The following is a 15,129-nucleotide window of genomic DNA, read 5'->3' as shown; positions in this document are numbered from 1 at the left end:
ATACATCTCTCATCTACAGAAATAACACATTTCTCCTTTGAACTGCTGTCACGCAAGGGGCGAGGAGAAGACCATGTGAGCATCTCACGGTGGCTGCAATGTGATTCCTTATGAAACAAACCGTACAGTATGCAGAGATCTTAAGCGAAGTTGGTCGCCATGGCCACATGTGCTCGGGTGTTGCTGGCAAACACCCACACAAGCTATCACAATGTTTTTACGTCACGAGCCTGTGAAAACACACCATGTCCCCCACCACCATGCCACACACACACACACGCGCACACACACCTCAACTACTATACACGCACTATACTGCCAATGCCAAAGGCTGCGCCACCAACGCAGTAGCTGGAGAAGTCTAGGATAAATTTAAAGTGACACATGAGACAACATTAATGGGGTCTGTCCCACTGAGATGGAGCTGCGGTTTGAGCTCAAGTGTTGAGGCATTTTAACCCTTTATGGCACTAGGAACCATATTTGGGAAGCCTCTGAGAGAAAGACTACATTTATTAAGAAATATGATGCAACAATGAGTTTTTGTACTTTTTTTTATAACATTTCCTCTGAGGTTTCTGATTTTAGATGTGCCGAGCCTGACCAAAAATCACCCAATGTGGCCCACATAAAGCATAAACATAGCATAGAGTATAAACTGTAGCTCAAGTAGCAACACGCGATTTCTCCTTAGGAACGGATATTTAAACACAGACGAGGCCGCAACGAATGTAGACAGACAAAATAACAATACTCAGGAATATACAAGTCTTAATTATCCTCGGGGGGGGGGGGGGGGCGGGGGGAAGGCTAACTGCAGGTTAGTGAATCACTTAGTTGTGAAACTCTTCTTCAGAGCACAATGTCAATGGGCATTGAAGCATGAAATCATGATGCACATACTGTTTCATTCTTTTTATTTATTGATCCTACCATATGCGTTTATAAAATATAATACTGTAATAATGCTATTTTTGGTTACAGGTTTTTTTCTTGTGGGGTTGGCATGGATTAATGGAATTTTCATTCATTTCAGTGAGGAAAGATGAGACTTTAGAATTATGAATGTGCTCATAAAAAACTTGAAAGAGCAGTGCTTTTTACTGTAATAAATGTAATATTGGCAATGATACACTGCCACAGTAATGATTAAAATGTTATTTTAAGGTTACAAAATACATATTAAAATCAGTTTTTAAACAGTCAAGAATATTTGCATTTATTGTTTTTCTTTCACCATTTACTCAATTTTATAGCTTCATTTTGAATTGTTCAATTTCTCAACATTTTGTTTTTCACTCAATATTAAAATATTTGCATTAGGCATTGTTTTTTTTCCATATTGCACTGTATTATTTCATTGCTTGCAGAACATTTTAGCATAGGACCATTTCATCTGTGTACAGTGCAATCATCATTCGTTGTGAAACAGCAAAAAAAAAAAAAAGCGTTATTTAAATCATTATTTTGGTGGGGGGGAGATAAAATAAAAATAGTCAGAAAAGTACAGCTCGATCGATCACTACTGTGTTAGTGATTGGGTGACATCAGCCTGCAGCCACGCAATCGTGCGTCTGCTACCCCATCCCCCCCCCCCCCCCCCCCCCCCCCCATGAGCCAAATGGGTCTATTTTTAAACACAGAGGGATGCGCGATGACACACTCGCAGAAAGAGAAGCTTGGAGTATTTAGTTTTTTTCCCCCGGAGGATGCTTTTTGTGTCGATGCGTATTTGCGCATGAGCCACCGGGATCCAGTTCAAGCTCGGGTGGGGGTTAAAATTATTATTTTTTTAAATACAAAAAGCTCATTCCTGGGAGTTCAGTAACCATGATGTGAGTATTGAGTCCATGGGAACCCAGAGCGAGGTTTGGACGACAATGGGTTCGTTTAAGGAAAGAGTGGTCGTGTGAGGCGGCAGCAGCAGCAAGCATGCAGGCGGTGGACGTCGCGTGCGCCGCGTTGCTGCTGGCGATCATCGCGGTGTCGCTGCTGTCCAACCTCCTGGTGCTGATCTGCTTCGCGCACAACCCGGAGATCCGCAAACAAGCCCCCGCGCTCTTCATCCTCAACCTGACCTTCTGCAACCTGTTGCAGAGCGTCTCCAACATGCCCCTCACCCTGGCGGGGCTCCTCACATCGGGCCAACAGCACCGCCGAGGAGGTGCAGGTGGCGGAGGGGGTCTCTGCCAGACGGTGGGCTTCCTGGACACGTTCCTCACCACCAACTCCATGCTGACCATGGCGGCGCTCAGCATCGACCGGTGGGTGGCGGTGGTCTTCCCGCTGAGCTACCACTCCAGGGTACGGCACAGGGACGCGGTGGCGGCGCTGGGCTACACCTGGGCGCACTCTCTGTGCTTCTCCGCCGCCGCCTCCTGCCGCTCCTGGGTGGGCTACCACCACCTGTACGCGTCGTGCACCCTGATCTGCGCCAAGGCCAAGGGGGCCGGGCTGCACTTCGTGGTCTTCACGTTGGCTCTGCACGGTCTCAGCTTCCTGCTGGCCCTGGTGGCCATGTGCGTGACCTACTTGAAAGTGCTCCGAGTGGCCAGGTTCCACTGTAAGCGCATCGACGTGATCACCATGCAGACGCTGCTGTTGCTGGTGGACATTCACCCCAGGTAAAGAGCACTCCGAACGGGCGACCCCACAGAATCTTTGCACCAGAAGAAGAATGAGCTAGCGGTGCAACAATCGATTCATCGACAACTCGTCGATTATCAGATTCATCGTCTAATTGTTTCGAGATATTGTTCAAGTTAAAATTGTCTAAATCCCTTGGAATTCCAGCCTCTCAACAGTAAATATTATCAAATGTCTGTAATCCTTCATGAAAGCAGATTTTTTTTACTCATCTCAAATTAAGACGTTTGCTTTTTTAAAACTTTTTTAAAAGATTAAAATAATCCTTAGTTGCAGCCCTCTCACGAGTTCTTGTATCTTCCGTAATAAAGAGAGCATGCATAAAAGTCAGCATTAAGTCTGTAACTTGCTAAATTTCTTATTATACAGCAGTTTACCAACCTTGACTGAGCCAAGAAAAATATTTTACATTTGAAAAACCTCACAGAGCACCACCAACCCAAAAAATGTAAAAAATAGAGTTGCACCAGAGTTTACGAGTTTAATTCGTTTCATGACCAAGCTTGTAACATTATTTACTTGTACAGTGGTGCCTTGAAATGCGAGCTCATAACTCAAAACACTCAAATCATCTTTCTCCATTGAAATGAATGAGAAGGCCATTAATCTGTTCCAGCCATCCACCCCCTGAAAAAAAAGTAATGTTTTTAATAAGGAAAATAGCACTCCATTAGGTTATATTTTATTAAAAATAAAAAATAAAAAAGTAATAACATAATTAATTAGAATGTAAAGAATTAAACAGGTTGCGCATGACGAGTTAATGATTTAATTCTATTCATTGTGCTGCTGCTTTTGGCGTGGCCACCTTGGCCACCAGAGCCACGAAGGAAGAAATCTAACCTACACTCGGCGAAAATACTGAATATAAAACTAATAAAACTGAACCTAACCTGCACAAGGAAGAAAAACAGAAGACAGATAATAAACACAGCAGTACTTACTGGGAATACCAGACGGAAAGAAAGTTTCCACAACCAAGTAGCAACATTGGTGACAAGCAATCAGTCAAGCACCTTCCTTCTGCAAAAACTGATCTTAAATACAGGCTTGCATAATTGCCAACTGGTGCGGCAAGGAATCTCCGCCCACCAGCGCTTCACAAAGTGACTGTGGGAAAAAAAAACAAAAAAAACATGAACAACAGACGGGAAAAAAGGAACATAATACTAACTGTGTAATGTTACAGTGGCTTACAATAATATTAAATATACCTTTAGGAATTAATTTTCTGTCAATTTTTGGTGAACACTTGGGTCTACAACACCACTGTATTTTGATTTTGGTCACGATGTTAATACTTGAAAACACTTTTAAATTTTTTTTTTTTAAAAGTGTATTAATTTGTAGCCTCTTGTAACCAGATGTTGTCAGGCAATTAAATTTCCCATCATGCTTTGCTTGTTCCCATGATTTCCGCTTCCCTCTGCAGTGTTCGCCAGAAGTGCCTGGACGAGCAGAAGCAAAGGAGGCAACGGTCCACCAACAAGATCAGCACCTTCATCGGCACGTTTGTGGTGTGCTTCACCCCGTACGTCATCACCAGGTGAGCAGAATTGTTGTGGACAAGATTGTCGAAATTGCTTTAGTAATAAGTGAATTAATCTAAGAGATGGATGGATTGGAGTGTTGACTCAAGGCACTTTTGCATGACCTTTGACTCAAGACTCAAAAGGTTTGGACTTTAAATATTGATTATCTGTTCTCCTTCTAAGGTGGCTGAAGTTTATTTATTAGCGTAATAAGTGAGCAAGATTGGATATCTGCTCCCTTCGAGCCTTGTTTTGAGATAGCATGAAATTTGATCAACCAGAATAATAATAATATAACATCAACAAAAGATATTGACTTGAATTTGTATTTTCATGTGAACTCATTAATTGCAATTAAATATTTTAATGTAATAATAAATAAAAAAATTAAATTAAAAACAAGTTTACCTTTTAAGTGTGTATTTTTTACTTATTATTATTCGGTGCATTATAAAATAATATAATGACTAAACTCCAAATGAAAGGAAATCACAAAAATGATGTACACCGATGAAGTCTTTTTGAATATATTGTAGTTTTACCCGTCCTACAAGCTTTAAACACATTTAAATGTCTTAAAAATATGTTTAAATGTGTTAAAACACCCTTTCTTTTAAGTATGCCTGAACACTTGTTCTCACTCTCTGGCTGTCAACAAATGGGAGCCAATCGTATCACATCACTTTGAGGAAATGAAAAGAAGACTCACAGTTTTCCAAATAAGAGGCAAAGTTTTTTTTTTTTTATTTGTCATTCCCAGTTGAAATGAACTGTAAAGCCGACTCATACAACAAAAGAGAATTAAACATCATATAAACAGCATAACAAAATGTTCAATGAACATCTGCTCACTTAAAGGTTCCCATGCAATCGATTTTTTTCCCCATAATATTTTATGTCCTTTTATCAATTTTACAAGATCATTTGGGTTGAAAATGCCCAGGATGCAGTGTTTTTAAGCTGATTGAATATTAATTGACAAAACTATGTCACAACAATGATGATTTCAAATGCACCTGTTTTGCAAGCCTTCTGCCGTTTGTTGCCTTTTGCAGTCAATCGACAAACTGCAAGGATGTCAAACATATCAAACCATGTCACAGACTCATTTTGACCAATGTTATGCATAAAACGGTAGAAAAAAAATGGATTTCGATGTCATTGGAACTAAAATAGCAATTTATTGATGCAAGATGCCATAGATGGGCTACTGGGAATTCGCATAGATCTTACGGTAATTGTAAACCTTCAACAACTCCTACCTTAATGCACATGGAGCAGCAACACATACAGTACAAACAGAGCATACAATAATACTCATGGGACCTGTGCGAACGACTATTATTGCAGTTTAGTAAGGGACCTTCTCTGCCTCTTCCTCTTAATTACGCCGCAAAGGCATCCAGTTGATCTCAGTGCTGCCCAGCATGTTGTGGCACAGCATGGTACTACAACTCGTAAGTTTAAACTTGCCTGTATACTGTAAAAAAAAACTAAAATAATAAAATCTGTGATCTAGCAGGGGCGATTAATCAATGATTATACCAATCCCTACTTAGAATTAGAAAGGAGCTTTACTTGGACTAAAATAGAATTTTCGAGGCTCTCCTTCTTATTGTGCTGATACTTGATCCCCGTCATGGTGACAATAAGATTTCACTTTCGCCGCCCATCGATCCCGTCGGTGCGCTTAATCCTCGTCGGCGAGATGAGATTCGGCCGGGAGGATGGAGGAAGCAAATGAGTCAGCTCCGCTATCGGTATCTCTCATTAGTATTTGGCCACACGCATTAGTGCCGACGACCTGTCACAAGCTGTTAGATTGGGTGGGATGGAAATAGCCGCTTGGCAGAATGGAGGAGATCGGTGTAATTAAGAGGACAGATTAGCCACAAAACAATGCGCTTGCTTGTTCCTCTAACTCGAACACAATCGGACGCATTAGGACACCGGCGGGTTGACATTTGCAGACATTTTCATGACATTTCAAGGGAATGCTTGCCATGGGGAAACTCATTTGAGTCTTCCTCTCTAATTGCACCCATTCACTAGTGAGAAAACATCAAAGTGCAAATGATTCTTCACTGTACTTTTCAGGTAACTGTACTTTACTTGAGTATGTATCGTTTATCGTCTGTACTCACTACTCATCGTTTAGTCAAAATAGACTCATTACTTATCTAGATTTTTTTTCCTGCTGTTATCATGAGCTAATTTAGTATTTTTGTTTTCAGTTCAGTCCTAATTGTCCAGTCAGAATGTACCTACATCGAGTGATGTTTCTTTCTTCTTAGTATAAGCACTATGGAAGTTCATTAGAAAAAGGGGGGGAAGCTATTTTAGGTGCATAATCCCCCCCCCCCCCGTGCCAAGTACTCAAAACAGGTATTGTATATACAGTGGTGCCTTGAAATACAAGTTTTTTGGCGATACGAGCCGTTTTTTGGCCGATTTTTTGCTCAAGCAAGTTAGCTTGATTTTTACCTTTTTCCTCATCAAATTTGAATTTGCTCTTACTCTATTCGAGGTAGAATTGTGGAGCTGTTCTCCCCGGAACACATCAACGCTCACTGGGGGGTGCTGTCCAAATGTTTGGTGTACGGCAAAGCGGCCAGCGACCCCTTCGTGTACTCGCTGCTCCGCCACCAGTACAGGAAAACCTTTGGCCTCCTGGCTCGCAAGATCCTCGGTAGGAGCCGGCGGGATTCCTTCTCCCTCGCTTTGAAGGCCAACGCCAGGAGGGACCAAGACGCCCAGCACACTGCCAACGCTACTTGCGATCACATCCAAGCGCCAGGCAGCAAGCCGTCTCTTGGCCAGTGAAGCGGAGACCACGATTGTATTTTCTCCCTTCTGGAAATGTCTTGGTGTTTTGTTTCGAGGAAGCTGTGGCGGCATTTCCACCCATGTGAGCATAAAGAGGCAAACAACCATTAACACTCACACCTTTTTAGTATATTTTCAAGTCTTCAGTGCACCTAACTTGCAGCATTTTATTTCTATAAACCTCTTTAAATGTTTACATTTTCATACGATCACTTGTACAACATTTCTCGAAAAAAACCCCACTGTCCTCTCACTGATGAGCTATCTCTAAAAGGGTTGTGGTCTACTCATCATATGGTCTTTGCGGACTATCTGTAACCCACAGGCGCAATGTTGGTGACCCCAATTCTAAGACATGCGCAGACAGCCACAGTTTCACCTACTGGAGAAATTTAAATGCATCTCCCAACAAAGAACTAACTACCCAATGGTGGTCTTGAACCTGAGACCCTAAGACGAAGAGTGTGATGCTCTAGCAAATGAGTTCACAGGTCTTCTTTTGTGCAGAAGAGTCCTTTCTTGTTACTTCATAGAGTAAATCTGATGGGTAAAACACTTTCACCTGAAACACATCTGACAACAAAGAAACAACCACCCAATGTGGGACTTGAACCCACGACCCTGAGATTAAGAGTCTCATGCTCTACCGACTGAGCCTCTATCATGTAAAAACATATCTCTGACTCAGAGTAAATTTGGTCCGGAACAATTTTTATTTTTTATTTTTTTTAATTGAAGAATTGTTTACTCGCTGGCCGGCACGGTGATCGACTGGTTAAAACGTCTGCCTCACAGTTCTGGATACCAGGGTTCGAATCCCAGGCCCGCCTGTGTGGAGTTTGCCTGTTCTCCCCGTGCCTGGGTGGGTTTTCTCCAGGCACTCCGGTTTCCTCCCACATCCCCAAAACATGCGTGGTAGGTTGATTGAAGACACTAAGTTGCCCGGAGGTGTGAACGTGAGTGCGGATGGTTGTTTGTTTATAGGTGTCCTGCGATTGGCTGGCGACCGGTTCATGGTGTACCCCACCTCGCGCCCGAAGATAGTCGGGATAGGCTCCGGCAACCCGCGACCCTAGAGGGGATGTGTGGTAAAGAAAATGGATGGATGGATGGATGTTTACTAGCTGCCAGACTGCTGCTTGTTGTTCGCTGTAGCTATCTTGCACACATTTCTGCGTGCAAGTCAAGACAAAAAAAAATAAAAAATCGTATCTTGAAAAAGTCAGAAGTCAAGTCACTCATAAGTCGATGTACCACTGTATTCTTGCAACATTACTAATGCTTTCTTGTAATTTTGCTTTTTTCCAATGTAGCTCTAATACTGCATCTTTACATAAATATAACAGATTTCTATATGAAACAGTATAAACAAAAAAATAGAAAAAAAAAGTCAAGCTTTCTCATGTTCATTTATTTTTTTTTAATTCAAAACAAAAATAATTTGTGGTAGTTTTTCAGATTGAAAGCAAGAATTGAAGATACATGTTTTTTTTTTTTCACTGAATAGCAACAAAACTCTTCATGAATCAACAGTTTGCTTTGTTGCCATTAACTGCTACAATTATGTTCCATATGTGAACAAGACAATGGCACAATCAAATGGTCAACTTCAACTGAAATGCATTGAGACCTGAAGCATTACTGTCACTATACTGTTATTCATAGCATCTCAACTGGGCGCTTTGATTAAAATTGAACAACCACCTCAATGGAAATCCCCTGCGACGGATTAGACGCACTACTGTATGTGTTCAGGGGATAATGTAAAACGTGATGTCCATTGGGACAATATAGCGCCTTGTACACGCGGCAGCGAATGACGCAGGTTGATTTATTACGATGGAGCTGTCAGGCAGGAGTTGTAAAGTGCCTTTTAGACGATGAACTCTCATTTTATCGAAAACCTTCGGGAACCCTTTGGTATGGTGTGACAATGTCATGCGGGTCGTGTTCGTGTCGTGAGGATTTTATTGAGCTTTAGCAGCACTAATGTGAGGTTAAAAACAGGGTAAGTAAGGCGTGTAGCAAGGATTCATCAATGTACAATGGACATTCTACCTCGTGACCAGTGAAGGATTTAAGACACTATGACGAATTGGGATGTTGACTACAAGGTGTTTAAGTGGTATCCATTTATTTATTTTCATCAAACTGTGTATGTTGTTTGCAAACTGTCAGTTTGTGTCAATAAATGCTGTGCAATGCACACTAAATGTGCGGTAAAATGTGTACTATATGGCGGCACGTGCACACATAGACCCCAAGTGGTGCTCAACCACCTGTGCTGGATGAAAAAAGTACCCTTTTTGCAACAGCCTTTTTCCCCCCCTTTCATTCATCAATATTAAAAAAAATACAAATAAATTACCTCAGATTCCAAATTACATCAGTTCCACACTAAGTGTTTTGATATTTGAGGGGGATTTATTTAAACCCTTGGGAAAATCTACCTTAATAACCTTAATTTATATTGACTTTAAATGGTGGCAGGTGTGTGCGGACTCCCATTTAACTTGAGTTTCAATGTGATTGCTTAATTCTGAAAACAACCGCATCCCCATTTAGAAGAGTGTGTGCACCCAAGTTATCTCTGTTGTTTATTTTTACTTCCTGTCATATTTTGTTTTCCAGTTGAGTGCCACAAGTTATACAGTAACTAGTAGTCACTGTGTTGATTGTGTTAACAGAAATAAATACTTAAGTTAAATATACAATACTGTTTTTTCTTAATTTTATCAATAATTTTGGTGATGGGTGTCCTTTTTTTGGCTTGAGCACCTGCCCCCCCCCCCCCCCCCCCCCCCCCCAAAATGTCTGTGTACGTGCCTGACTACATAGCTACAAGTATTGACAAAGACACGCCTCTTAATCCATTACAGTAGCATTGAGGTTGAGGAAAAAAAAAAAAAAAAAATTCACAACATGCTAGACTTCAGTTCAGTGAAAGGATTAACCCTCCACTTACTTTCGGTCTTGGTTCAATTTAGCCTGACGCCCATGTAATTGACAAAAAAAAAAAAATTAACATTGTTTATATTTCATTACTAACTGCATTACTTGACATTTGAGTCAACATTTAGCACTTTACATCTCACCACATTGTATATCTAAATACCACAATATTCAACAAACCATATCGTTTCATCCAATGTTAAGCCCAGGAGCTTAATGCTAACATATAATACCTAGCACCATAGTCAGGCTAACTGAAATTCGCTTAATATTACGGTCTTCAAACAACTGCTACTTTAACACAAATGGAGCTGCAACACATACAAACAGAACACACAAAAATACTCAGGCATATATTCTCTATGCTCTGTAGGAACAACGATTTTTACTGGGGCTCAGTTGGGGACCTTGTATTCTATTCGCTAAGTGGATGGGGAAAGTTTCCATGTTGACTTTTATCCTCATCGCAAATGTTCACTTTACCAAACTCGGCGAATAACACCTTAAGTCTCCCACGCTGATTATGAAAAGAAAGGGAATAATTCACAGTGGTTTACACCCACTGCCTCTGCTACTGCCGCTGATGTGGCAGTGGGACAAAGACTTTTAATGAAACAGCAGTGCTGAGTTCAAGCGTTCTTGATTGCAGAGTGTGAAAGGAAGGACAATAGAGAGACTCTACACCTTCCCACTCATCATCTTCCTCTGTGAACTTCTACCTGTCTTGGTGATGTTTGAACACGAGGCATATTTTTGGCAGCACGGTGAATTCATGGTTAGCACATTTGCCTCACATTTCTGATGTTTGGGCTTGAATCTCTTTCTCTCAGTACTCCGGCTGCCTCCCACATTTAAAAAGCATTAGGTTCTTTTCAGAATTTAAATTGCCGTAAGTGTGAACGTGAGTAGGTTGTTTGTCTAAATGTGCTCAGGGTGTGCCCCACTTCGCTCACCGACCGTTAGCTGGGATAGGCTCAGGCTCACACTCACTGACTGTAATTTGGATGAGCGGTACAGAAAAGGGATATGTTATGTCCCACATAACTGTGCTTTATCATTTCCTACCAAACAGCCTGGTAATGGAATGCCGGCATGTCTTACAAATCGTGGGAATGTCGGAGTCAAATGTCACAGTATTCACAACACCCCCCCACCCCCACCCCTGGCATACAGGCATTACAGCTCATAATAACGAGAATCAGAACAGATCGTCTATTTCTGTATAGGATTGTTCCGCTCGTTTTCCCCTCTGGCGGTTGAAATTTTTATTTTTTTTTAAGCTCCCCTTGCAGGCATTCATTCGTATGCAATGAAATGGAAAAACGGGTCTCCAAAAAGTTTTGTTATTTTTAAGGTGTCAGATTACAGTAATTTAATTATCTTGAGCTTCACGCTTCATTAGACCAATTTGTCTTGGAGCCAGCAATAGAGGAAGTGCAGCTTTAAATGTAGTTGTAATAAAGCATAAAAAATTATAAAGTTGGGCCTTGACTTTCGGGTTTAATTCGCTCTGTGACCAAGCTCAATTTACTTGTATGTCAAATCAAATTTCCCCTCTGAAATGAATGGAATTGCCCTTACTTCATTCCACCCCCCAATAAAACACCACAAACTAAGTAGTTAAATAGCACTCTATAATATTTTACTTCATAAAAACATACAGTATGGAATTAAACAGTTGTTGTCACACTTTGCATCCATTGACTGGCCATTATGCTGCTGACCACGTTGGCCACCTGGGGGCAGTATAAGACAGACAGACAGATATACTGTACATGGACACGGAGCCTACAGGGTAGATGTCAAACTTCTCTCAGCTCCTTGCAGAGGATAAAGAATATATGACTGAGTACTGCCACCGACATATTCGTCTAGTGTGTTTTTCAAAGGGGAGGCATGGAAGAGCGTCTCGCCCAGCTTGTCTGTTAATTCACGTGTGCGAACCCCTGTAACAACTAACAGATGCCTGTAGATGGCAGTGTCGCATCGCTTTGGATTGCAGAGCAGCACAGCTTTTGAGTGGAAAATAAAGATTGGGGTCGTCGCGTTGATTATGAGGGAGCGAAATGCCAACACATTGGAAGTCAGACAAGTTTAGGCACCTCACACTCAAACAAGAGTATGGATATTTTTGATTTAAACAGAATATGTGTCGCAGTCATTAGAAAGGATGATGCAGTTCATGGGCTGAATGGTGACGGGCATGTAAAAAAGCCACCGATGTTCAAATCGAGCTATGCAGTGTTGTTTATGGTGCGTTTCGTAGTTGTGTCTCGAAATAAATTATTTTGCCATCAAAAGTGTTTTGTCAGTCTTGATTTTTGTAGCTTTATAATTTGAGGTGCCATAAAAGCAAACGATATTGGCATTGAAGTCACTGTTCTTTTAGTGAAACCAACCCATGTTCTACTGCTGATTACTGAAGAACGAAAAACGCTTGAAACAAACCTTTTTCCAATGAAACAAGAGAACGAGTAATTTTTTTCGTTAGATTCCGTGTTTATATTGTCAGAAGAAATTCCGAACAAATTTTATGATCAATTTATGCAAAAAAATCCCGGTCACTCCAAAGGGTTCAAATAGTTTTTCTGGCAACTGTATAATTTAACCTCAACCCTACAGTGCTTAGAAATGCTGCTACTGTCATGCAATTAGCATGCTGCCCATGCTTGCTCACCAGCCCTGACAGAACAGTTCACACAAAGAGCAGATTCACAAAGATCCCCCCCGCCCTCATTAACAGAGCAGCGCATGCAGACCTCCCACTCACTGTGACATCAAATCAAAGGACGTGTTCCCCCCCCCCCCCATTTGGCCTGGCGTCAATAGTCTTCAACGCAGCCTCTCGTCCCGCTACAAATCAAAACTAGGCCGTGTGACATGCAATGCGACGTTATAGCCACCTTTTCCATTCCGTTTCTGTCAAAAGCTACGCGAGATAAAAAGGTGTCAAAAATGCGAGGGGGGGGGGAAAGACCCTGACATGAGACAGCTATCAGACAAATAATTGAGACGAGAGAGGGTCACATCCTAACTGACAGAGAATAGATCCTCTTTCGAAATCAAAGGGTGGGGAAGCATCTTCTTTTGTAGGCCCATTGCTTTTTTATTAATTTGTCAGATAGTGCACAATTCTTCAAGAAAACGGTTTCCTGCCCCTCCCTGTTGAAGTGTACTGTCAAACTAAACATCAAACAAAGAGAATTACACATGTATTTAAAACAACCAAACAACTGCCTTAAAAATGTCTCCACTAGCTTAATGCTGACACATAAGGGAAAATGCCATTGACAGGCTCACAATTCGCATCAAAAGTCGCAGTGCACAAACTCTGGAACAACACATATGGTAAGACTATATCACAATACTCACAGGCATATATTCTTTATCTTCTGTGAAGAATGACTAATATTATTGCAGTTTATTAAGTTATTGAGTAGTGGTGACACTCATTCATTTGGGTCTGTTTGACTGTGTTATACTGCTCCCTGGTGGCCAAAGTGGGCACACCAGAAGGAACAGCACAATTAATTTAATTGAAGCATTAATTCATGATCCACAATCTATTTAATTCTTTACATTCTATTATATTATTATTCAGGTTTTTATAAATTACAGAGTGCTATTTCCCTAATGAAAACACAAACTATTTCGCTGTTGGGAGGTTGGAACGGATTAATGACATTTCCATTCATTTCAATGAGGAAAGATGATTTGAGTGTTTTGTGTTACGAGTGTAGTCACGGAACAAATTAAACTCGTATCTCAAGGCACTACTGCACCACCAATACGGAGCAGCAGGGCACCTCAACATGTCTACATACTCCAACCTTGAAAATCCTGGTGAAAATGTGTATGTTTTACAGTCCCCCAATAGAAAAACCCCTCAAAATTCGATCAGAAGCTAATATCCTAGATAAGTGGGAGACACTAAATTGCTGTAAGAAAGCAGAATCATCTTTTTGGGGCACAATCATGGCTGAAGACTCAGTTTTTTTGAGGATCTATTCTGATCGACACAAATAGTTAGAACATATCTATCATAAAGGAAGCACTGAAATATCTCAAGGTGCCATGCTCTAACTTGGACAGCCAACTTCCTGTTCAAACCATTTGATTTGGTTTGATATAGACATTTTAGGCAGATTCCAGGTTGCACGTTAATAAAAAAAAAAATAATAACAATAAATTCTAAAATGTTGGTTAAAATTATTAGCCCCTGACATCAGGTTCACGCAACAAAAAACGAAATTGGATCGTTACGAGACATACTTGTAATTGAACAGGAAGTCATCCAATTTGGTGTGAGGCAACCATTTAGGGGCAAATTCCAAGGTTTTGAGCTCCAATCAGCAGCAGATGTCCTTTGACAGATAAGCGACAATAAATTGCCAAGTCTCATTAAGGTTTAAGGTTCAAGCTACATAGGTAATATACTGTAGGCTACCATAGAATGGCACAGCAGGAAGTGACAGTATCACTGTTTCATTCCGTCAATAACACCAAACACACACACAAAAAAATGCAACAACAATACAACATGAGCCGATTATCAGGGAACAATCGGGGAGGGATTGGGAATCTATGGCAACAAAACGGAGCCGCTCGAATATTGTTTCAGTCGGGCAAGAGATCGCAGCTGAGCGAAAATCTATCAGGATGTTTGAATAGAAGACACCTGGGCGGTGAATGAGGAGGTTAACCCAACAATTGAGCTAGCGAGCATCCAGCAAAAGGAAGAATTTCTAATCACGAGGAGGGCTTTCAACGTCTCAAGCCTGTTGAATGTCCGGCACATAAAAGGCATCAATCAATAAGTACTTAAAATCACAGGAAATCAGGTGAGGAATTAGCAGGGAATCATATAGACTGGGTTGGGGTTTGACAGCCAAAAAGTTCAACCTTGTTTTTTTCAGACCATAACACATTTTCCTACACGCGATTGGGAGAATTCCAACCATTTTTATTATTTCAAAGATAAGTCTTGCCGACCTACGCCATAACCCGGACATAGGAAGAAGATGGGAGGTTGTTGGCACATGTACTAAATAGCCAGTACTTGCCAGAAATTTCTGCAGCTACTTCGGGTTTTGCTAGTTTTCTTCTAGACTTTTCATCAAATTTGGAAGGAAGTCCAGTCGGCCGACTTGGTAATGTCACTGTTTTGTCATTT

General features: G+C 41.1%; 1 protein-coding gene across 1 annotated transcript; it reads left to right on the top strand.

The window, feature by feature from the left end:
• Positions 1 to 1,932: 1,932 nt before the first annotated feature.
• Positions 1,933 to 7,001, top strand: LOC133409929 (G-protein coupled receptor 26-like). The gene is made up of 3 exons (XM_061690531.1): positions 1,933 to 2,624; positions 4,079 to 4,192; positions 6,710 to 7,001. Exons 1-3 carry the CDS (start codon positions 1,933 to 1,935, stop codon positions 6,999 to 7,001), a joined length of 1,098 nt encoding a protein of 365 aa, XP_061546515.1.
• Positions 7,002 to 15,129: the final 8,128 nt, after the last annotated feature.

This window comes from Phycodurus eques, chromosome 11, assembly GCF_024500275.1.
Source record: "Phycodurus eques isolate BA_2022a chromosome 11, UOR_Pequ_1.1, whole genome shotgun sequence".
In the NCBI taxonomy this organism is placed as follows: domain Eukaryota; kingdom Metazoa; phylum Chordata; class Actinopteri; order Syngnathiformes; family Syngnathidae; genus Phycodurus; species Phycodurus eques.
This window is presented reverse-complemented; position numbering and strand designations above follow the sequence as displayed.